Source organism: Colletes gigas, unplaced genomic scaffold (genome assembly GCF_013123115.1).
Source record: "Colletes gigas isolate AHSC1104 unplaced genomic scaffold, ASM1312311v1 Colletes_gigas_Sc00015, whole genome shotgun sequence".
In the NCBI taxonomy this organism is placed as follows: domain Eukaryota; kingdom Metazoa; phylum Arthropoda; class Insecta; order Hymenoptera; family Colletidae; genus Colletes; species Colletes gigas.
The window spans coordinates 3878765-3898147 of record NW_025106644.1 but is presented as its reverse complement, the minus strand read 5'-3'; the positions used below and the strand labels follow the sequence as shown (position 1 = coordinate 3898147).

The 19383-nt window shown below is 36.8% G+C and overlaps 1 protein-coding gene and 1 long non-coding RNA gene across 2 annotated transcripts in view; both read right to left on the bottom strand.

The window, feature by feature from the left end:
- Positions 1–13754, bottom strand: part of LOC122399885 (cell surface glycoprotein MUC18-like) — a 79368-nt gene extending 65614 nt beyond the window's left edge. Inside the window, exon 1 of the mRNA XM_043400942.1 lies at positions 13709–13754. Within this exon, the coding sequence (XP_043256877.1) occupies positions 13709–13754 (46 nt within the window). The remainder of the gene's footprint in view (positions 1–13708) is intronic.
- Positions 13755–18163: 4409 nt separating this feature from the next.
- On the bottom strand, positions 18164–19171 carry LOC122400052. Its single transcript, XR_006259331.1, has 3 exons — positions 19141–19171; positions 18662–18778; positions 18164–18397 (listed from the first exon to the last, which is right to left on the bottom strand). It is a non-coding gene; the product is annotated as an uncharacterized LOC122400052 (long non-coding RNA).
- Positions 19172–19383: the final 212 nt, after the last annotated feature.

Below are 19383 nucleotides of genomic sequence, written 5' to 3'. Positions count from 1 at the left end.
CCGCGCGCCGATTAACCGTGTCGAGTGCACTACCCTCTATAAGTCACTCAAGACGCTTGTTCCGATTGAAACTAACCACCAGCACGTGTCCCGGGGCCTCCATTCCGACTTGGGCAAACTAAAAAGCCGGTAACTTTGCGATTCGCTGCATCGAAAATATTCCACGAGGTCCCTTTGATATTTTTAAACTTTAATCAACCCTTATGGAAGGGGTACAACAAAATTTAGAACCTGATTTTTGTTCGAGAAGACACTTTCGTGATCAAAGAATTTATATATGTTGTTGACAGGACGATTAAATTATTAAAATTGTAATAATTGAAAGAATCAACCCTCTTGGAAGGGTTGAAGAAAATTTCTAACCTCATTTTCATTGCAAAAGATGTTTTATAATCCATATATGTTGTGGATAGGACGATTAAATTATTAAGACTTTAGAAATTAAAAATATCAACCCTCTTGGAAGGGTTGCAAAAAAATTTAGAACCAGATTTTTGTTGTAAAAGTTACTTTCGTGATGAAAGAATTTATATATGTTGTTGACAGGACGATTAAATTATTAAAATTGTAATAATTGAAAGAATCAACCCTCTTGGAAGGGTTGAAGAAAATTTCTAACCTCATTTTCATTGCAAAAGATGTTTTATAATTTATATATGTTGTGGATAGGACGATTAAATTATTAAGATTTTAAAAATTAAAAATATCAACCCTCCTGGAAGGGTTGCAAAAAAATTTAGAACCTGATTTTTGTTGTAGAAGACACTTTCGTGATGAAAGAATTTATATATGTTGTTGACAGGACGATTAAATTATTAAAATTGTAATAATTGAAAGAATCAACCCTCTTGGAAGGGTTGAAGAAAATTTCTAACCTCATTTTCATTGCAAAAGATGTTTTATAATCCATATATGTTGTGGATAGGACGATTAAATTATTAAGATTTTAGAAATTAAAAATATCAACCCTCTTGGAAGGGTTGCAAAAAAATTTAGAACCAGATTTTTGTTGTAAAAGTTACTTTCGTGATGAAAGAATTTATATATGTTGTTGACAGGACGATTAAATTATTAAAATTGTAATAATTGAAAGAATCAACCCTCTTGGAAGGGTTGAAGAAAATTTCTAACCTCATTTTCATTGCAAAAGATGTTTTATAATCCATATATGTTGTGGATAGGACGATTAAATTATTAAGATTTTAGAAATTAAAAATATCAACCCTCTTGGAAGGGTTGCAAAAAAATTTAGAACCAGATTTTTGTTGTAAAAGTTACTTTCGTGATGAAAGAATTTATATATGTTGTTGACAGGACGATTAAATTATTAAAATTGTAATAATTGAAAGAATCAACCCTCTTGGAAGGGTTGAAGAAAATTTCTAACCTCATTTTCATTGCAAAAGATGTTTTATAATTTATATATGTTGTGGATAGGACGATTAAATTATTAAGATTTTAAAAATTAAAAATATCAACCCTCCTGGAAGGGTTGCAAAAAAATTTAGAACCTGATTTTTGTTGTAGAAGACACTTTCGTGATGAAAGAATTTATATATGTTGTTGATAGGACGATTAAATTATTAAGATTGTAAAAATTGAAAGAATCAACCCTCTTGGAAGGGTTGAAGAAAATTTCTAACCTCATTTTCATTGCAAAAGATGTTTTATAATTTATATATGTTGTGGATAGGACGATTAAATTATTAAGATTTTAAAAATTAAAAATATCAACCCTCCTGGAAGGGTTGCAAAAAAATTTAGAACCTGATTTTTGTTGTAGAAGACACTTTCGTGATGAAAGAATTTATATATGTTGTTGATAGGACGATTAAATTATTAAGATTGTAAAAATTGAAAGAATCAACCCTCTTGGAAGGGTTGAAGAAAATTTCTAACCTCATTTTCATTGCAAAAGATGTTTTATAATTTATATATGTTGTGGATAGGACGATTAAATTATTAAGATTTTAAAAATTAAAAATATCAACCCTCCTGGAAGGGTTGCAAAAAAATTTAGAACCTGATTTTTGTTGTAGAAGACACTTTCGTGATGAAAGAATTTATATATGTTGTTGATAGGACGATTAAATTATTAAGATTGTAAAAATTGAAAGAATCAACCCTCTTGGAAGGGTTGAAGAAAATTTCTAACCTCATTTTCATTGCAAAAGATGTTTTATAATTTATATATGTGGTTGACAGAACGATTAAAATATTAAGATTTTACAATTCCGCGAGAAAAGATCGTTGAATTTAATTTCGAGCTAATAATTAATCTACGATGCCAGACTCGGGGTTTTTAATTTCAAAAACTCATTTTCAGCTCGTTTCTCTCAACGCCGGGCTCTTTTCTGCCGCGTTACAGTCGTCGAGCACAATTATGTTTCCTTTGTCGAGGCCATGTCGGTGACGTTTTTGCAAGATTAAATAAAAATTTCCGTCGATGGTGCAAAAAGGGCCGCGATTCAAACTATATTAGAAACAGAACGTGCATATTTCACCGCTCGAAACGTCAGATCATCGCGTATTAAACTACCCCCATTGTTGTTTCGAGGACACTCCGAGGTATCTTTCGTGTAAATCGTCTGCAGTGGGATTTTCCTAAATGGAATTAATAACTTTGTACACAGTTTTCGGCCCAAGCGGGGGGATTATGTTCGAAATTTCGAGAAGTTGCAACAGTCTCCGCCATATTTGCACACGTGTGCATTTACGTTTCGGGCAAACGCGATTGGACGGTCCGGAAAATTATTAATTTCACGAATTCTGGTATCCAATTTCATGCATTAATTCGCAATCAAGATTCTCTGGTTCTTTTTTTGCGTAAATAATTTATCAAGAAAGTGTTTTTTTTAACAAAAATCAACTTCAAAATTGTCTTCAACCCTTCCAAGAGGGGTAATAAATAATTTATATAAATAAAATGGTTAACAAATGTGTGTGCTTTAAAAATTATATGAAAAAGCCATACTGTTTTTGTGGAAAATATTCCCAAAGTGGGCCTGAAAAAGGGCCTTTTGTGGGATATTTTGAAAGTGACTGAAATTCATTTTATTTGCAATAAATATTGCACTCTGCCTAACAGATAATCTGTATACGTAAAATTCTAACAAATGTGAGCTTTAAAAATGCCCACAGAGGCCTTGGAAATGGGCCTTATATGGAATACTTTGAAACTGACTGAAATTTATTTTATTTCCAATCAATATTCTACTCTGCTTAACAAATAATATGCATAGACGAAATTTTAACATATCTATGCTTCAAAAATTCCCACAGAAGATTTACAAATGGGCCTTCTGTGGGACACTTTGAAAATAACTGAAATTTATTTTATTTCCAATCAATATTATACTCTACCTAACAAATCATATACATAGATAAAATTCTAATATATCTATGCTTCAAAAATTTCCACAGTAGGCTCAGAAATGGGCCTTTTGTGGGCCACTTCGACACTCCCCAACGACTCAGCTCTACTTTACTCCTCAATCAATACATTCCACAGGAATAATCCACACAGATAAAACTGTAACAAATCTGTGCTTCAAAAATTCCCACAGTGTGCTCAAAAATGGGCCTTTTTGGGCCTCTTCGACACTCCTCAACGTCTCATCTCTACTTTACTCCTCAATCAATACATTCCACCGGAAACATTTCGTCTTTATTTCACTTGTGGGACGTCCACGAAGTCTCGTACAAGGTGTTACAAATTGATAAGCCCCCGGTTATCGCGCGTGGCCCTCAAAACTTGATTAATACGCTCGGTTCAACGATCCCTGGGACCGACGAGTCGCGCCTGACCGGTTTAGTTCCCGCGGAAAATCGGATGGGAGATTAATAATTGGACGATTCAGAAGCCAATCAGCGGTGAGCAGCGAGACGGAAAACCGTAATGCGGGCACCGTGCACCGAAAGCGCGGAGATCAACGTGGGGGTGGGTGGCGTTGGGGAGTTTCAAAGGGTAGAAATCGTCGGGAGCGAGAAAGAAACATCGACCAGGCTGCTAATAACGGGATAAAGCATTTTTATTGCGCGACAGAAACGTATCGATTTACTCGTCGACGAAGAAACCGTCCCCGTAAATTTTTCGACCGCCCATGGACGGACGTTTTCCACCATTTTACGACCACCATTGCATTCAATTCGATGCTTGAAACCGTTTACCCATAGGCGGGAAAGAAACCAACCCTTTACTCGTTTTAAAAAGTGCCTTTTGAGCTCGAGATTATTTTCATACGCGATCCTATTTAACGCATTCACTGCTCCTCGGACGCTGGGGATTTTTTTTTTATTTTTTCTGGGGGGATTCGTTTTCACCAAACTCTAAATAGACTCGATTTTCACTGGAATTTATAAGTCGTGTCCATTTAATAAATAAATATTTGAAGTTTAGTGTTATTATTCAGTGGTGTTTTTTTGGTTGATTTTCTAGGGGAAAAATGACGGGAGCCGGGAATATGCGGCAATCCGTCTATCGTATTCTGTTACCAGGATGCAATCGACGCAAGGGAGCGCAATAGGAATTTAGTTTCAGTATTGAAGAGCCCAGTACCGTGGATTCTAATATTCCCTTTTATTACGAAACGCGATACAGAAAGGTTATTTTATTGTTAGCGCCTCGTTTTCCGGCTTTAATCTCTGTTCTTGTGCCCGCGAGTCGCGTTGTTTATCGACGCTCCAGTTTCAGGGAAATTAATAATTCCACGTTGCACGAGAACTTGTGTTCTTCTTGTGTCAAAAAATTTATATAAAAATTTGTCCACCTTTCTGAATTTTTTTCTCGAATGTGGTTAGGATTTTGGGGGTATGCCTGTTGACCAAAAATGAGTGTAATTGGTTCCCCTAGCTAAAAATAATTTTTTTAGAACGATTTGAAATTTTTGGTTTTTGTCGAATTTAGGGATTTACCTGTCGATTTACCTTAAGAATTCGTTTCTGATTTTTAATAATTTTATTTGACGTCCTAGAGAAAAGTTGTCTAATACTTTTTTGTAGGTATACATGAGCTCTAATTCCTCCCAAAATTTCATTGAAATATATTCACTATTGTAGGAGTTATGGCTGTTTGAAGATTGGACCATTTTTATGGGCTCTCCCTCATTTTGCGATGTCATGGATCAACTTTTTGATAATTATTACAATTTCTACATATTCTACATCAAAATACGCATTGTTTGCCGTTTCGAACATTAAAATCGTCCAATCCGTTCAGAAGTTATGACGTTTTAAAGATTCGCATGAAAATTCGGGCAGAGATTTCTGGCCAGAAATTATATTTTCGGTGAGGAATTTGTTTCTCGAAACTGAGTAGGATTTCGGGGGTATGTCTATTAACCAAAAATGATTGTACTTGACCCCTGAAACCGAAAATAATTTTTTTAGAACGATTCGGAATTTTTTTTTATCGTCGAAAAATTTAGGCACCTACCCACCTGTCGATTTTTCTTGAAAACTAGTTTTGCATTTTTAATAAATTTGATTGACGTCCTACGGAAATATTGTTTAATACTTTTTGGTAGGTGCCTCTAAGCTCTACTTCAGAAAAAAATTTCAATGAAATCCATTCACTATTGTGGAAGTTATGGTCGTTTGAAAATTGGACCACTTTTATGGGGTTTTTCTCAATTTACGGGGTTAAGGACGAACTTTTTCAACTTTTTTAGAATTTCTATATAATCTTCATCAAAATACGCGTTGTTTGCCTTTTCAAACATTAAAATCCCCCGATCCGTTCAGAAGTTATGACATTTTAAAGATTCGCATGAAATTTTAGAGGTGATTCTGGCTTCAAATCAGACCTTCGGTCAGGAATTTTTTTCTCGACAATGCGTAGGATTTCGGGGGTATGTCTCTTAACCAAAAGTGATTGTAATTGACCCCTACAACCGAAAATAATTTTTCCAGAAGGATTTGAAATTTTTTAATAACTTTTAACGAAGCCTCAATCAACAAATTGATATTCTCGATTTTCGTCTTATTTTAACCTCTAGACTCTCCCATTAAAATTTTTCCCAGGGATGGCCCAATACCCTGTATAACTATAACAAAATTCCCCTGAGTATTTTTATACTCAGAAACTAATTACAATTTAATATTTCAAGAACTCCCAAGAGACAAGCAATTATTAATTCCCATTATTCAACAAATAATAGAAATGTAAATATTCCCAAATATATTCAACAATAATTCCACCATTCGACAAATCAGGTTAATAATAACCGTTGTATCTGATTGTTGCTCGTCAATAACATTCCCTTTAACGATACAAACACGGTCGATCGATCCTCGAGGGCGATCAAATTTCGCCCACTCGTCTCTCAAGTTGCAGCAGCTCGAATAACAACTGAAAGGACACCGTCCACGCGTTTTGCAAACGCAATTAGTGGAATCGAGTGTTTCCTGTTCTGTGCAGGACCTGTTGCCAAAGTCCTCGATCCCTGATCCATCCAATCATCCCAACCCCCTCGTCTTCGACCCTCATTCAACTAAGCATCTCGAAGGCCAAGGTCGGGGTTCATTTTATTCGAAATCACGTCGCGGAATTTCGCCCTAAATAATCCCCAAAGTATTCCGGATGGACAGATATTAATTCCACGTGGTCCTCGAGGACAACCAACCGCCGTGAAGCCCAGGAAATTCCTTTATCCACGAAAGGGTCGACGAAAATAAGTCCTCCAGAGCTCTGTGGGATGCATAATTCAGGAAGTTACATCGTAACTTCGAGCAAGGTCTTTGTCTCGGCCGTGAATCACGCCGGATAAATTATTTTCCACGAGTACGTACCTTATCGAGCATCCCCCTACGAAAACTTATGCTCCGTTCGCCGCGAAATCGATCACTTTTCGAAATGCAATTTCCACGAAAGACTCCTCGACACGAAACTTTATAACTTTCCATACCTTTTATTTATTATCGTGCATTATTCGTTTAGATTTATATTGACTATTGTAGTAAATTTTATTCGATATCTATTGAGGTTGTAATTCAAATTTCCAACACTGTTTTGAATTTGCAAAGATAAACGAGTTTGAATATGTTTTGTAATTCCTATTGGGGTACTCTAGGTTTTAAAAAGGGTGGAAATTAGTTAAAGAACAGAGGTTTGGTCATGTTTGACAAAGTATGTTCATGATTAATCACATTTCAATACTGTTTTGAATTTGTAAAGATAAATGAGTTTGAATATGTATTATAATTTGTATTGGGGTGCTCTAAGTTTTGAAAAGAGAGTGGAAATTAGTTAAATAACAGAGGTTTGTTCACGTTTGACGAGGTTTGATCATGTTTGACTAGGTTTGTTCACGTTTCATCAGATTTCCAAGACTGTTGTGAATTTGTAATGATACATGAGTTGGAACAAGTCTTATAATTTGTATTGACTTAGGTCTGGGTCACATTTAACAATGTTTGTTCATGTTTGACGATGTTTGTTCATGTTTGACGATGTTTGTCCATGTTTGAGGATGTTCATTGGACCAAAAGTCGAGCAATCAGAGTCCAAATTTTCCCAATACATATTCCATCGACATCTCCCATGCCTGTTAACGACGTTAAATCCATAAACATCGTTAATATTCACAATTTTTCCAGCTTTGTGCCTCCTAAAAACTCCCGTGGCGCAAAAACTGTCGAATTTCTGCCTTTGAAAGGTCCATTTTCTAAACATCGCGCGCAACGGGACGCTCTCATCGGATGAATAAAGAAACTGAATTGAAAAGCTTCGAAATTTGAAAGTCCACAACGTAGTAATAGTAAAGTTTCGAAGTAACGAAACTAAATTTACAAATCGATTTCTGGTTTTTGTTCTAAGTACAGGCTGGGGAAAAAGTTGTTTACCTGTGAAATAAGAATTCTGCCTGGTACCGTGTCCGTTTCACGTCGACGTTGAAACGAACGACGCGGCGGAACGAATACGGTGCCGTCGGTTTGTTAATTCCGCCAAGTTATTTCCCGCGGCCCGGCGCAAAAAGCTCGCTTTATTAATCATTCCCCATCTCGGTGAAAAATTGAATTTTTAACAGCGCAATCCGACCGACGCGGACGAGGCTGGAGCGCGTAAAATTTTCACGTCGTCAACGCTGCGAACTGAACGCGTCGAACGTATGAAAATGCATTCGGTTCCCGCGAGCGTGATCCGTAGTTTTAAATTAATAACATTCCGTCGAATTTTCTTCGTTAATTATTAAACACGAAATCAGAGCTCCTCCGCTGTCGAGAATTGATCAAATGAATAAGAAATTGGGGCATTTCAAACATGGGGTTTGACGTTCCATATGTTTGATGTTCTTTTTTGTATTTATAAATTAGTAATATTTGTTAATTTTAATTTGCTAATTATTAGAGCTCTTCTACTAACAAGAATTGATGAAATGAATAGGAAATTGGAGCATGGATCCTCCTCTCAGTTGATAGAATAAGCCTTCAAACATGAGGTGTGATGGTTTTTTTTTTTTGTATTTATTGACCAGTGATGTTTGTTAATTTTCATTTGCTGATTATTAAATACAAAACCAGGACTCTTCTATGAATGGGAATTAATGAAATAAATAAGAAATTAGACCATGGATCATACGCCTCATAGATAGAACAAGCCTTCAAACATGGGGTTTGACGATTCATAGTTTGATGTCTTGGTTCTGTAGTTATAAGTTAGTAATATTTGTTAATTTTAATTTGCTAATCATTAAATACAAAATCAGAGCTCTTCTACTAGCAAGAATTAATAAAATGAATAAGAAATTGGAGCATGGATCGTCCTTTCAGTTGGTAGAATAAGCCTTCAAACATGGGGTTAGACCATTGGAAGTTTGATGATTCTTTTTGTATGATGCTTGTCAATTTTCATTTGCTGATTATTAAATACAAAACCAGGACTCTTCCACGAGTGGGAATTAATGAAATAAATAAGAAATTAGACCATGGATCATACGTCTCATACATAGAATTAGCCTTCAAACATGGGATTTGACGTTTCATAGTCTGATCTTTTCTTTTATATTTGTAAACTAGTAATATTTGTTTGAATTTTAGACAAATTCGGTTTGTAAATGTTTGAGAGCATCATTAGGAAGACCTAGAACCACTACTTTAACATAATTGACCAATCAACCTCTCCGCTACTATAACTACACTCTTTGAAACCTCAATTTATGCCCAATAATTCCAAATAAATCCAGTTTGAAGATGTTTGAGAGTATCCTTAGGAAGACCTAGGACCATTATTTTAACACTGTTGACCAACGTTTAATCAATCCATTTATATCAACCCCTCCGCAAACATCATTAAACAGGAAAGTATCATTTGTGTCCAAAAATTCTGAACAAATCCTGTTTGTAAATGTTTGAGAGCATCCTTAGGAAGACCTAGAACTACTATTTTAATATTGGTGACCAACGTTTAATCAATCCATTAATATTAACCCCTCCACGAACATCATTAAACATGAAAGTATCATTTGTGTCCAAAAGTTCTGAAAAAATCCTGTTTTAAATGTTTAAGAGCATCTTTAGAAAGAACCAGAACCACTATTTTAACACAGTTGACCAATCAACATCCTCCACTACTATAACCACCCTCTTTGAAAGCACAATTTGTGCCCAAGAATTGCAAATAAATCCAGTTTGAAGATGTTTGGGAGCATTTTTAGAAAGAACTAGAACCACTACTTTAACACAGTTGACCAATCAACCCCTAACATAACTACCCTCTTTGAAAGCACAACTTGTGACAAAGAATTCCAAATACATCCAGTTTGGAGATGATTGGGAGCATCTTTAGAAAGAACTAGAACCACTATTTTAACACTATTAACCAATCTCAACCCCTCCACTAGAATAACCACCATCTTTGAAAGCACAATTTGTACCCAAAATTTCCAAATAAATCCAGTTTGAAGATGTTTGGGAGCATCCTTAGAAAGTACTAGAACCACTATTTCAACACAGTTGACCAATCATCCCCTAACATAACTACCCTCTTTGAAAGCACAATTTGTGCCCAATAATTCCAAACAAATCCACTTTACAATTGTGTCAACCCATTTTTTAGGAATCCCCGCCGATAGAGTCGCGATAATAACGCGCCTCTGCAACGTTCGTAAACAGTTGTGCCATAATCAAGGCGTTTGTTCCCGCGCGGAAGACAAGAGCGGACGTTTTTCCGTTTCCCCTGGCGGAGAAACCGGGGGAAAATGACGGTTCTATGCAGCGAGCGGGAATTAACGTCGCGCAACAATTTAATTACCAATACACTCGACCGTCGCGCGGATTTAAAAGAGGCCGAACGCTCTTTGCGAGCGAACGGGCAGTGTCGTTGACCCGGACCAGGTGAATTCGAAATGCTACGGCGCGGATTGTTCGAACGCCGTGGGGTCGGGGGCGGCTCGATACTTCCGGCGATTACGTCCGCGAACTATTAAATTCGCTCGCCTTTGACTTAGCCGCGTATTAATCGGGTAACGATATTAAAAAACGAGGAGATAAAACAATTTTCGTGTCGCGTTTTTCCAAAGTGGGGGGTGGGGTGGGGTGGCTGTTTCGACGATACGGTAAAAATACACCGTATCGTTGGCGGTGGCGCCCGATGACCCGGGACCTGGGTCGAGCTACCGGCAGTTTCGCAATTGGGACAAATTTTAGATAACTCGATATCGTCCCGACGATCGTGTTGACATTTAATCACGATAAAGCGCCACGCGCTGCGCTACGTTTATTATAGACGCGGTCAGTTCGATGTTACAAGCGCTAAAATTCATCTACGGGTCTAACGAGGCCCTCAAAAGATGTTGAAAATTAAGATTTGAAAAAAGGTAATCAGTTAGAAGAGGTTGCAACGTCAAACATGTGCTCGAAGAATTGTTTTATAGATCTATAATTTCGTATTTAATAATCAGAAAATAAAAATTAACAAATATTACTTACTGGTTTATAAAAAAAACAATCTACGATGATTCGATTTGCTTTAGCCAACTGTAATCTAAGAGACATTTTCAGGGTTTTATAGTTTATATTCGACAGCCCCAAACGTAGAATTTTCCAGCTCTATTTCAGGGAATTTATTTATTTATTTAGAAAAATTTTAATGGGGGATTCTAGAGGCCAAAATAAGACGAAAATCAAGAATACCAATTTCTCGATTGAGGCTTCGTTAACAAGTTATTAACGTTTAAAGCTCCACGCACGCAGCGCGCCCTGTCCCGTCTCACATATGCAACTTTAAACGTTAATAACTTTTTAACGAAGCCTCAATCAACAAATTGCTATTCTTGATTTTCGTCTTATTTTGGGCTCTAGAATCCCCCATTACAATTTTTTCCACGATTGGGCCAATACCCTAAATAAAAATATTAATCGCGAAGAATGTAAACTACTGTCCACAATTTGTGAACTATTCTAATAATAAAACGGGGAATTACTAAACACAAAATGGTTTTATTTCCAACAGATAAAACCAAAGTATCCACGAGTGATATTTATTAATATTCTCCACGTCCCCATTGCACATAATGGTAATACGATACAGAAAGGGTAAAGCAAAGGTAAAATAGTATACAAAGGTGGATTAAACGGCAGAGAACGGGAGTGTAAATAAATTTGTGAGCGTAATGGGGGTGAAATGAATGCAGTGCCCTTTCGATGCTGTGCAATAATCGATTAATAAACATGCCACGTTTCTTTACATATCAAAGTCAAGCTGGGCGAAAACGACGTTACCGGAAGCCGTGGTCTCGACGAGGGAGGGGGAAGCACCACGGTGGCCGTAGGTCGACTTCGGCTCGCTTTTACCGCAAATACACTCGAGAGGATCGTGGAAGCCACTCCACCGAAAAATTACCAGTTTCAAGGAGGCCTCGCGACAGGGAAAATCGTTGTTTTACCTCGCCCCGTTCTCGAGTTGGACGCGCGGAAAGCAAATTTGCAAACACTCTATCCCCCCCCCCTCGTTGCATGTCGCGAGCTCAGAACTGCGTAATTGCTCCGCGAAATTAACGTATCGACCCAAAAAACACATCCAAAACAGTCAATTTTTCTACAAAAATATCTGATTACTGGTACAATTTTTAATTCTCGTTTACGAATTATTATTTTAGTTTCGTTGCAGTTATTGATGTGGATTGTCAAATGTTTATAATAACCTCAAAAATTAAAATTTTATCACAATTTACAATTAAGTGATACGTTTATGAGCTAACAATTATCTATCTTTGACTGCAATTTGCCTTGTTAAATATTTATATAAAATTCAAAAATTAAAATTTGATGAGCTTCACAATTTACAATTAAATTAGTAGTCTCTATTTATAAAATAACAATTATCTATCTTTGACTGCAATTTGCCTTGTCAAATATTTTCAATAAATTCAAAAATTAAAATTTTATCAATATTTACAATGAAATTATGACTTTAACAATTATCTATCTATGACCACTGTTCTCTACCACAACTAAAAAAATATTTTTTTTTCTACACTTAATTTCCACCCCTCCTAATAAATAAATATTAAATACTTCATAATTTCAAACTTTTCCCTAGATTCTATTTTCTGCAAACAACAAATCAAACAGTTTTTCTTGTGGATCCAACAGCAGCTAACACTATTTTCCTCCATTTACCATAACTCTACCAAGAACCATCCATCTTGATATTTGGTCTGCCACGAGTTTGCACACCGAAAACGTACGCGTTTCGCCTCCACCTTTCCCTCGAATTATGTTGATACAGTTCTTCTCAGTTTTTTTTCCATTTTTCACGCACGGACTCTACAAACAACGCCCTCTCAACCCCTCCAGGTCCGTCTGTAATTGAGATTTTTCTAGCGTGCTCCGATCCGTATTTATTTTTCCGCCAAGTAGGCTGGGCGTTTTTTTCCCCCCTCCTGCATTCGAGACATAGACAAACAAATTTCGTTTTGGATGACTCTTCTGGGACAGGAGGGGAAACAAACTCTGGAAAATATTCTCCCAGTATCGCTGTCGATGGTCTCAGTCGACCTGGAATTAATTTCCATCGATTTTTCACGATTTTTCCACGGATTATTTATATTTTTCCACCCCAAAAAGTGTGATTAATATTTAAATCACGTCAGAAAAATATTTCTCAAATTTCGTGGTCTTTTTGGTCCTCTGAAATCGATCAGCTTTTTCAAATCGTTCGAAATATTATTATTGGCGGATGTATGAAACGATGAAAGTCGAGTTTGAGGGCTTCGATGGATTATATTAAACTTCTTCGAAAAGTTTCCACCCTGTCACGAGGTGTCGCGAACTTTGATTTCAATTCGGATTACATCTATGGAAACTATCGAACGTGGGGAAACCCTGGGCAATAGATGTTGAAACGGCTTTCCAAGCTACTTGGAACAATGGTCAATTTAACAATATTTTACTGCAATTTTGGGGCAAAATATATCAATTTTCCCAGTGAATAAAAATGCAGACGATCTCTATCTATTTTTCTCAGTGTTTAGATCTGAATTTTCCACCCCTTTTGAGAGATCAACTTAAATAAAATGTATGTACCACTTTAGGATACAAGTTTTAGGTTATGGTGGTCACCAGTGACCGTCATTTTAATGGTGACCATCGTGGTGGTCATCAGTGACCATCACTTTAGTGTTCATCGTCATGGTGGTCACAGGTGACCGTCAGTATTTCAGTGTTGACTGTCATGGTGGTCACCAGTGAGCGTCACTTTAATGCTGACCATCGTGGTGGTCACCAGTGACCATCACTTCAGTGTTCATCGTCATGGTGGTCACAGGTGACCGTCAGTATTTCAGTGTTGACTGTCATGGTGGTCACCAGTGAGCGTCACTTTAATGCTGACCATCGTGGTGGTCACCAGTGACCATCACTTCAGTGTTGACTGTCATGGTGGTCACCAGTGTGTCATTTTAAACGTATAAAAATATTGACTAACATGGTGGTCACCAGTGACCATAATTTTAAACATACAACATAAGATTCAAACATAATAAAATTAAACGAGTAAACAAACAAAGCAGTATTCGGAGGAGGAACGAAAAAATATTTTATTACAATTTTAAAACATATAAATTTTCCAAAGAATAAAAAATGCAGAGGATCTCCATCCCCACGAGAAAACCAAGTTAAATAAAAAGTATGAATCACTATTCAAAAAGCAAATTTTAGAAACGAACCCTTAAATCTGTAATCCCCAAAGAGCCCCGGAGCTTAATCGATTAAATTAATTAAACGAGTAAGTAAACGAACTAAGCATTACGCGGGGGAGGATCGAGTTACATCCAGAGAGAGGTATTTCGAAATTTTTTCCACGGAGAGAAACGTTTTAACGTTTTTTCGAGTAGCGTTCGCGAATATCCAATTAACGGGTCTCCGTTTTCAGTTTTTAGATTTTTTCAACGGACGTCAGAGGGCGAGGGGGCGGTGGGGGTAAAAAAAATATTTTTCGACGCAAACGCACGGGGGAGTAAAAAATAAAAATAAAAATAGTGAAGTTCCCGATTCTCCACGATTCTCTAACCCTCCCTCCCCGCGCGCGATGAAACCCACAGTTTCGATCGATTTAATCTTGTGCATTTCCGGCCTGCGAACGAAACGTCATCGGGACCCGACCAGTCGGTCGAATTTTTTTTTTTTTTTTTTACCCCTCCAAATTTTCGCCACGGCAATTTCCGTTCGACGATTTAATCCGCGCGTCCACCCTCCCCCTCCACTTCGACTGTTCTGTGCTCTCCTTCACTGTGGAGGAGAACAGAACGCGTCAAAAAAGCGGGTCGAAGTTGAATCGCGGGGATCACCCTTGTTTTCGATGAATAAAAAAATATGTATTGTCTTTGATGATTTGGGGAGCTCTATGTTTTGGGTTAGAATCAGTGTAGAAAAGGGGGATGTGTATTTGGAATTAATTGCAATTGCAATATGTGGTCAATATTTTGAAGTTAACAGGAAGAAATTTTTGTAATATGTTGACTAAGATGGCGGTCACCGGTGACCATCACTTTAGTGTTCACCGTCGTGGTGGTCACCGGCGACCGTCACACAATTAAATAATAAGAAACCCCCTACTATACAAACATAGGAAAATAGTAATTGGATAAAAGCATAAATTAAATTACCCTCGAAAGTTTTAGAATAGAAATAGAATGAAAGGGGTGGAGATTATTTACATTGAAAACCTAAAATAATATTAATAAAATAATAAACAACTTTGACAAAAATAGTTGCAAAATAATAGAACACAATTTTCCACCTGAAAGCCTTCCATATCTATTGTCCATACAATAACACACAATATCCAATGTATAGCCTGTACCAAAAAAAATTTGCCTCCCACAATTTCGAAAAATTTTTTAATTAAAGTTGCGGCATTTTTGAGGATAGTATTTGCCCGCAATTTGAACAGAAAAAGATTGAAAGGAATGGAGATTATTAACAATGAAACTCTAAAATAATACTAATAAAATAATAAACAACTTTGATAAAAACAGCTTATAATACAATACAATTTTCCACCTGAAAGCCTTTTATATCTATTGTCCATACAATACCACACAATACCCGATGTATAGCATGAACCAAAAAACATTTGCCTCGCTCGGTTCCGTAAAATTATCAAATCAAAGTCGCGGGCGTATCCGCGAGTGGTTTTACGTCCGCGAAAATTCCGGCGTCGCGACTGCTCAGACCCTGCATTACAATACGCCCCCGTCGTCGAACTTTTCCGCCCCCCGAACTTTTGCGCCCCGTAATCCCGCGACGCGTGCACCGGCGCGCCCGAGAACAACGGGCCGGGGCTTAATCGAAAAAGTGGCGCGCGCGCGGGCCAGATTCGAAGTTTAATCATGAATCTTGAATGAGAGCGTCGAGCCACGTCGATCTCCCGGGGGTTATTTCGATATTTCCTGCAGATGGTCGCGGCTCACGCGGGCCCGTTCTCGCGCCGGAGGTAAACGCGAGTCGAAGCACGAACGACGACCTCCCACCTCCCCTCCCCCTCGAATGCAACGCTGTACTTTTCTTCTATTTCTTTCTTTTTTTTTCTTTCTCGCTCAACCACGGAAATTCCATTTCGACGTGTGTGCTGTGTGTTTGTGACCCCGATTCACGCCTATACGCGTCATTTAGCCTCGCGACAACCTCGACTTCGAGAGTGTTGCTCGATATTGCGAACAGACTATGGGGATCCAAACAATGTAAATGTATTCGTCATCGGTTATCAACCGGATTCTAAATCGATGACATGTGCGATTCTTTATTAAAAATACCTTCTTTTACCTTAACCTGTTTACATTCTACATTGCATAATCTAGGGATTTATTTTTAACAGTATATGGTAACTAGATGGTTTAAACATGCAATTCTTAATTTCTATTGGACGGTGTATATTTCTTTATCGGGATATTTACTACCAAACTATTTCACTTAAAGTACTTATTACAGGCTTGATAAAGTTGCACGCGATGAAATTGTAACATACAATTTTAGAACTAGGACTAAAAAAGACTCGATTATTAATACATTCTGGGTAATTTAAAAAGAGGGAGTACATTGAATTTAGTGGAAATTTTATTAAACAGTAAATTTGATTGAAAAGACACCCTATAGATAAGAGAAATTTTATTTGGAGATGACTATACTTAGATTGTTTTTTAATATAAATAACAAGGAATTTTTTAAATATCAAATTTATAATATAATTATTAAAATATTCTGGCAAATTTAGAAAGGGGTGGTATATTGAGCTCGAAGGAAATTTTACTAGTGATTTAAATTGCTATCAAAAAATTGTAAAATATTTTTCAATCAAGTGCATTTTGACATTAGAAATTTTTAAAAATTGTAAAATATTTTTCAATCAAGTTTTCTGACACCAGAAATTTTACAAAGTTAGAAAACATTTTTCAATTAAGTGCTTTTTGACATTAGAAATTTTTAAAAATTGTAAAATATTTTTCAATCAAGTAACACAAGAAATTCAAAAAAGTTGTAAAATATCTTCTAATCAAGTGGTTCGACACTAGAAATTTCATAAAGTTGTAAAATGTTTTTTAATTGTGTTAAACTCCCTTCCAAACCAGTTCTATTCGACCATACACAGCATCGATCCGTAAACTCGCGAGCGATGCGGTGTTTTCCCCTATATTTTTCTGTTTGTCGAACGTTGATTGGGTAACGGCCGATATTCCAAATTTCATCCGTGCGCGTAAATATGCCATATTTACGTACAAATTAATCTAGTCGAATGCATCAACGGTATCACGAATGAAAAGACCTTGTTTAATCAATCAAGAAAATTTAATAATTAACACGCATTCCAGAGTCTCCTTTGTAAACAATCGAATAATAAATTTATATTCCAAGTTGCTCAAACAACATTTAACTCTGAGCTGGATTAGAGAACATCTGGATTCCCCATTATTTATCTAAAATTTCCATTGGAATTATTTTAATCTAGGATCAACAGTTTACTCGAAAATATTGTATTTGATAGCTGTGTATTAAATAATAAACTTTTATTCCAAATTACTCAAACAATATTTAACTCTGAGCTGGATTAGAGAACATCTGGATTCCCCATTATTTATCTAAAATTTCCATTGGAATTATTTTAATCTAGGATCAACAGTTTACTCGAAAATATTGTATTTGATAGCTGTGTATTAAATAATAAACTTTTATTCCAAGTTACTCAAACAATATTTAACTCTGAGCTGGATTAGAGAAGATCGGGATTCCCCATTATTTATCTATCATTTATCTAGAATTTTCATTGAAACTATTTTAATCTAGTATCGACATTTTACTCGAAAATATTGAGTTTGATAGCCGTGTATTAAATAATAAAATTCTAAGTTGTTCGAACAATAACACCTAAGCTGGATTAGAGAAAATCTGAGTTTTCCATTTATATCGTCGGAACACGAGGAACACGACGCAGGAACGATTGTTATTTCGCAAATCTAGCGTCCTTCGACTAACGAGATACCTACTGCGTTTTTAATTGCATTCCTTCGCAGGGGGAATCCTGATGGCGTAAAACTGTGCGTTACAAAAGCCTCGAATTCAGAGGCGAACGGGTGGCAAGAAAATATCGCGACGCATCCGACGCGACGTCCGGATGGGACCCGGGGACGCTGTAACGACGTTTCCGCGTTTCGAATGGCCGGGGCACGGAAAAAGGGATCCAAAGGGGGGAAGGAAAAACTGTCGCGGATCTCCTCGTTAACGAGGATCGCGGGACCTTTGTACCGGTCCGGAGGCAAAAGGTGGAGAACGTAGGTGGTAAAAAACACTCGGTGTGGATATAGGCGACGACCCCCTCCTGTCTCCGGAAGCTGCTTACTCTGAATTCTTCTCCTCCGATTCATCCATCGGTGATCCAAATTTTCATCCAGAAATTAAAACGTGCCTTTAGTAGAACATGTTTCTATCTATCGGTGTACTTAAAACTATTTTCTAGGTGAATGGGTCGCTGAACTATTTATTAGAGCTTCTATCAGTTCGGTGTCTTAAATATCATTTACATCTATGTACTTAAAACTATTTTCTAGGTGAATGGGTCGCTGAACTATTTATTAGTTTCTATCAGTTCGTAGTATGGTAATAACTAGTAACGATAGTGATAATAAAATTGTACAACTATTTGATATTGCGTTGTATGAAGTCCTGTTACCTTTGTATTCTATGCTGCGCATAGTTTGTTACTCTTACACAGCAGTGTTGGTTAATGCGATAATTTGAAGAATGTATTCTTCGCAACGAAGGTGCTTCGTAGCTCCCTATGGTACATCTATGACGTTAATAAATGGAACTATGTAACACTGAGAAGAATAGTAATATTCAAAGTATAATGTGGACAGCTAAGATTTACTGGGGGCTAATACAATAATTCTATAAATTTATTCTTTGGAAGCGAAGGTGCTGTGTAGCCCCCTACAGTTAATAAATGGAATTACATAACACTGAGAAGAATAGTAATATTCAACGTATGATGTGGACAGTGGGGTTGATACAATAATTCTATAAATATATTCTTCACAAGCAAAGGTGTTGTACAGCCTCCTGTATGTCTACAACTTAATAAATAACACTGAGAAGAATCGTAATATTTTAAATAATTTCAGCAATAATATGGAACAACACAATGTTTACGCTTTTGTTCACTACCGAAGTCGTTATTCTTCGCAAAGTACCCCTAAAATGTTAACAAACAAAAATATATAACACTCAGAAGAATAGTAACACTCAAAGTATTTTCACAAATATCTGGTCGAAATATAGACAGCGAAGAATACTTACTGCGTAGCAACAAGGGCACATAACCTTAAACGTCACTATGTTTACACTACCGAAGAGAACGTCTTGAAAGTTAGTCGAGAATTGAGGCCGCTGAGT